This window comes from Salvelinus fontinalis, chromosome 1 (genome assembly GCF_029448725.1).
Source record: "Salvelinus fontinalis isolate EN_2023a chromosome 1, ASM2944872v1, whole genome shotgun sequence".
Classification (NCBI taxonomy): Eukaryota; Metazoa; Chordata; class Actinopteri; order Salmoniformes; family Salmonidae; genus Salvelinus; species Salvelinus fontinalis.
In genome coordinates, this window is record NC_074665.1 from 5602816 (window position 1) to 5608815 (window position 6000).

A 6000-nucleotide genomic window follows, 5' to 3' on the forward strand; every position below is an offset into this window, starting at 1 on the left:
GTCCTGTCCTGTCCTCTACTGAAGAGTTAAATCCTCTGTCCTGTTCTCTACTGAAGAGTTAAACCCTCTGTCCTGTCCTCTACTGTGGCTCTTTTAGATGTTCTGCTAAAACCACAGAATTAGAATGACTGATTTTAGAATTAGAATGGATGTATTTCTAGAACAGGGGGATATCAGTTCAAGCGAATCTGGTGGTGGTGAGTCCTACCGGCAGCAGGTAGCCTCGTGGTTAGAGTGTTGGGCCAGTAACCAAAAGGTTGCTAGATCGAATCCCTGAGTTGACAAGGTTAAAATGTGTTGTTCTGCCCCTGAACAAGGCAGTTAAACCACTGTTCCTATGCCGTCATTGTAAATAAGAATTTGTTCTTAACTGACTTGCCTAGTTAAATAAAATGTTCAAAATAAATAAATACCAGGGTATTAATGATACTGACCTGGTTAAAACCTCACCAACATAACAGGTGGATGCAAGGGTCTGTCTGAATAAACAGACACATTTTCAGTCATCAGTGGGGAGAAAATATGAGTAAAAAGGGGCAGGAAAAAAATATATTTTCTTTTGGCTGCATTGCAACGGTGGATTAAAATTCAAGCAACAACAGTGTGGGAGAGGGAGCGCTCTAACTGAAGGGCTCTAACTGAAGGGCTCTAACTGAAGGGCTCTAACTGAAGGGCTCTAACTGAAGGGCTCTAACTGAAGGGCTCTAACTGAAGGGCTCCAACTGAAGGGCTCCATCTGAAGGGCTCTAACTGAAGGGCTCTAACTGATGGGCTCTAACTGAAGGGCTCTAACTGAAGGGCTCTAACTGAAGGGCTCCAACTGAAGGGCTCCAACTGAAGGGCTCCAACTGAAGGGCTCCAGCTGAAGGGCTCCAACTGAAGGGCTCTAACTGAAGGGCTCTAACTGAAGGGCTCTAACTGAAGGGCTCTAACTGAACAGCTCTAACTGGACAGCTCTAACTGAAGGGCTCCAGCTGAAGGGGTCCAACTGAAGGGCTCTAACTGAAGGACTCTAACTGAAGGACTCTAACTGAAGGGCTCTAACTGAAGGGCTCTAACTGAAGGACTCTAACTGAAGGACTCTAACTGAAGGGCTCCAACTGAAGGACTCCAACTGAAGGACTCTAACTGAAGGACACTAACTGAAGGACTCTAACTGAAGGGCTCTAACTGAAGGGCTCTAACTGAAGGACTCTAACTGAAGGACTCTAACTGAAGGACTCTAACTGAAGGGCTCCAACTGAAGGGCTCCAACTGAAGGGCTCTAACTGAAGGGCTCTAACTGAAGGGCTCTAACTGAAGGGCTCCAACTGAAGGGCTCCAACTGAAGGGCTCTAACTGAAGGGCTCCAACTGAACGGCTCTAACTGAAGGGCTCTAACTGGAGGGCTCTAACTGGAGGGCTCTAACTGAAGGGCTCTAACTGAAGGGCTCTAACTGAAGGGCTCTAACTGAAGGGCTCTAACTGAAGAGCTCTAACTGAAGGGCTCTAACTGAAGGGTTCCAACTGAAGGGCTCCAACTGAAGGGCTCCAACTGAAGGGCTCCAACTGAAGGGCTCCAACTGAAGGGCTCCAACTGAAGGGCTCCAACTGAGGGGCTCCAATTGAAGGGCTCCAACTGAAGGGCTCCAACTGAAGGGCTCCAACTGAAGGGCTCCAACTGAAGGGCTCCAACTGAAGGGCTCCAACTGAAGGGCTCTAACTGAAGGGCTCCAACTGAAGGGCTCCAACTGAAGGGCTCCAACTGAAGGGCTCCAACTGAAGGGCTCTAACTGAAGGGCTCCAACTGAAGGGCTCCAACTGAAGGGCTCTAACAGAAGGGCTCTAACAGAAGAGTTCTAACTGAAGGGCTCTAACTGAAGGGCTCCAACAGAAGAGTTCTAACTGAAGGGCTCTAACTGAAGGGCTCTAACTGAACAGCTCTAACTGAACAGCTCTAACTGAAGGGCTCTAACAGAAGAGTTCTAACTGAACGGCTCTAACAGAAGAGTTCTAACTGAAGGGCTCTAACTGAAGGTCTCTAACTGAACAGCTCTAACTGAAGGGCTCCAACAGAAGAGTTCTAACTGAAGGGCTCTAACTGAACAGCTCTAACTGAACAGCTCTAACTGAAGGGCTCTAACTGAAGGGCTCTAACTGAAGGGCTCTAACAGAAGAGTTCTAACTGAAGGGCTCTAGCTGAACAGCTCTAACTGGACAGCTCTAACTGAAGGGCTCCAACAGAAGAGCTCTAACTGAACAGCTCCAACTGAAGGGCTCTAACTGAAGGGCTCCAACTGAAGGGCTCCAACTGAAGGGCTCCAACTGAAGGGCTCCAACTGAAGGGCTCCAACTGAAGGGCTCCAACTGAAGGGCTCCAACTGAAGGGCTCCAACTGAAGGGCTCCAACTGAAGGGCTCCAACTGAAGGGCTCCAACTGAAGGGCTCCAACTGAAGGGCTCTAACTGAAGGGCTCTAACTGAAGGGCTCTAACTGAAGGGCTCTAACTGAAGAAGACAGTGAATGTTTCTGAGTGGCAGAGTTACAGTGTTGACTTAAATCTACTTGTCTAGCAATGATCAACAACCAACTTGGCAAAACTTTAAGAATTTTGAAAATAATAATTGGCAAATGTTGCACAATCCAGGTGTGGAAAGCTCTTAGAGATTTACCCAGACAGACTCACAGCTGTAATCGCTGCCAAATGTGCTTCTACAAAGTATTGACTCAGGGGTGTGAATACTTGTGTAAATGAGATATTTCTGTATTTAATTATAAATACATTTGCAAAAAATATCTAAAAACATGTTTTCACTTTGTCATAATGGGCTATTGTGTGTAAATTGGTGCAAAAACTAAAACATATGTACTCCATTTAGATTTCAGGGTATAACACAACAAAATGTGTAATAAGTCGAGGGGTATGAATCCTTTCTTAAGGCACTGCCAAAATCACGGAGTATCCCTTTAAATGATTCTATGCAGTTTATTTTTTTGTTGTTGTTGTAATAGTGATGTGCGAGTTGACTCATAACCCACAGTGGGTTGAATAAAGAGAAAACGATGCCTTAAAAACTTCATAAATGTATCATTGTTGTGCAATTTATATTTATATATCTATCTATATACTGTATATATTATATATTTATATTTATAGGCTACATTGAGGGTTTTCTTTCACAGTTTTAACTGAATTATAATATTTAGATTTATTTATTTAATCTTTATTTAACTAGGGAAGTCAGTTAAGAACAAATTCTTATTTACAATGACGGATTACCCCGGGCCAAACCCGGAGGACGCTGGGCCAACTGTACACTGAATTTAGACTACCAAACGCCTAACTAAACCCAAGCATCATCTGTTCAAATAAGTTACTAAATATAGTGAGTTTGTAAACATTCTTTGTGAAATGGGCTTTTAAACGATGTGAAACGTTTGAAATGTTTGATGTATGTTCATTTTAAAGTGGGGTTAAAATTCATGAGCATCTGTATGATTTTAGCATGATAAACTAAAGAAAGAAATACATTTTCATCACGTTTTTATGTTTACTTTTTTGATAATACTAACATTAATAGACCAAAATAACAAACACATCTCAAAAGTGGATAATATAAATGGATAAATGTAATTTCAGCCTGTGGTGCCTGGCCTTAACTCCTCTGTGGTGAAAGTGCCCAGTCAATTTACAAATGTACAGGGGACAGATTGGAGTGGCAGCATGTCTTAAACCCTAAATGGTTGAGCATTTTGTCATGTCCTTTCGGTCTGTTTTGCCCTGTAGTCGCTACCCGTTTGGAAGACGTTGTTAAGGCATGTAGAAGTGCACGTGATATAAAAACACTAAATATTCATTAATTCGCTGTAATGTGTAAACACTTTACTTACCTAGCACCAATAATATGTAATTACAGGAAAAACTGTGAAATACAAACCCCTCCCCTCAATGAATTTCATTCATCCATTAATACCAATTACAGTAGCATTTACTTGTTTTTTCTTTTACAGTAATGATACAGGCAACTTTACAGTATTTTACTGTGTGTCGTTACACATTACTTTCTTTGATACCGTATATATATATATTACAGTTGTTGTACTGTAATATTAAATACAGAATGTTACTCGCCTATAAATTGCTGTCAAATTCATGGTAACACCTTTACAGTGTAGTCATTACTCCTTTACAGTCATAGTCATTACCCCTTTACAGTGTGGTCATTACTCCTTTACAGTATAATCATTACCCCTTTACAGTGTAGTCATTACTCCTTTACAGTGTAGTCATGACCCCTTTACAGTGTGGTCATTACCCCTTTACAGTGTAGTCATTACCCCTTTACAATGTAGTCTTTACTCCTTTACAGTGTAGTCATTACCCCTTTACAATGTAGTCATTACCCCTTTACAGTGTGGTCATTACCCCTTTATACTGTAGTCATGGCCCCTTTACAGTGTAGTCATTACTCCTTTACAGTCATAGTCATTACCCCTTTACAGTGTGGTCATTACTCCTTTACAGTGTAGTCATTACCCCTTTACAGTGTAGTCATTACTCCTTTACGGTGTAATCATTACCCCTTTACAGTGTAGTCATTACTCCTTTACGGTGTAATCATTACCCCTTTACAGTGTAGTCATTACCCCTTTACAGTGTAGTCATTACTCCTTTACAGTCATAGTCATTACCCCTTTACAGTGTGGTCATTACCCCTTTACAGTGTGGTCATTACCCCTTTACAGTGTGGTCATTACCCCTTTACAGTGTGGTCATTACCCCTTTACAGTGTGGTCATTACCCCCTTTACAGTGTGGTCATTACCCATTTACAGTGTGGTCATTACCCCTTTACAGTGTGGTCATTACCCCTTTACAGTGTAGTCATTACCCCTTTACAATGTAGTCATTACCCCTTTACAGTGTAGTCATTACCCCTTTACAATGTAGTCATTACCCCTTTACAGTGTAGTCATTACCCCTTTACAGTGTAGTCATGGCCCTTTACAGTGTAGTCATTACTCCTTTACAGTGTAGTCATTACCCCTTTACAGTGTAGTCATGGCCCCTTTACAGTGTAGTCATGGCCCTTTACAGTGTAGTCATTACCCCTTTACAGTGTAGTCATTACCCCTTTACAGTGTGGTCAAAGAGCCCCTGTCAGCTGAGGTCTATCAACTCCTGCAGAATAGAAGTTAGAGGTGTATTCCCCATGTTAAGCCCTAACCCCAAACGCAATAGCCTAAAGAGCCCCATCAACATATACTACCGGTTCTGATAGAATGGAACCGATTCACTCACCTCTGCGAGCACCGTATCCTGCTGATCCTGGCTCAAAGTAAAATTCCCTTGGTGCAGCGGGCTGCTCCGTAACACGGTGATATGTAAGGTAAGAAGTAGAAGTCCTAAAAGCAACAAGAGTTCTGCCGCCAATCGAACCATCCTTTTCACCTGACCGGTTTTTGGTCCCTGCGGTGTGGCAGGGGGTCCTCCGCCAGCTCCTCCCGCTGCAGACACTCCCAGCTCCGGATCCGCTGCGGGCGAGGAGCCGCAACACCACTTCGGAGCCACTTCTGGATTCAGAATTACAATTTTAAGGGGAAAGGGTGGGGGTGGGGGGGGGGGAGAGGAGAATAGAGGAACCCAGAAAACAAATCGGTCAAAATGTCAAGTTTGGGACCACGTGGTTATGTTAGGTTCATTAACATCAGATCAGCATCGGTGGAGAGCGGTCTTCAAGTGGAACAAAAAGTGGGTTCGGATTCAATGTGTAAAAACGATCAAAGTTAAAGGTCCATACAGCGAGGTTCAGATTTCCTTTGGTATCCCCGTGGATGATGTGCTACTTCTAATGTCGGCGTGGGTCTCCAAAGTTATTTTTTTCCAAATGCTGTCAGGGGCGACGGTGTAAAACTGCCCATGGGTAAAGTAATGCAATAATGTGTTGCGCCCAACGTGTATACTATGTTAAAAACATGTCGTCTAACGCGTGTTGCCCTCCAGGTAGAGTCTTCTATCAAG

General features: G+C 43.2%; 1 protein-coding gene across 1 annotated transcript in view; it reads right to left on the reverse strand.

The window, feature by feature from the left end:
- The window catches only part of ism1 (isthmin 1), a 45532-nt gene extending 39936 nt beyond the window's left edge, over window positions 1–5596 (reverse strand). The window contains exon 1 of the mRNA XM_055941256.1: window positions 5281–5596. Coding sequence (XP_055797231.1) covers window positions 5281–5421 — 141 coding nt within the window. The 5' untranslated portion in view covers window positions 5422–5596. The remainder of the gene's footprint in view (window positions 1–5280) is intronic.
- Window positions 5597–6000: the final 404 nt, after the last annotated feature.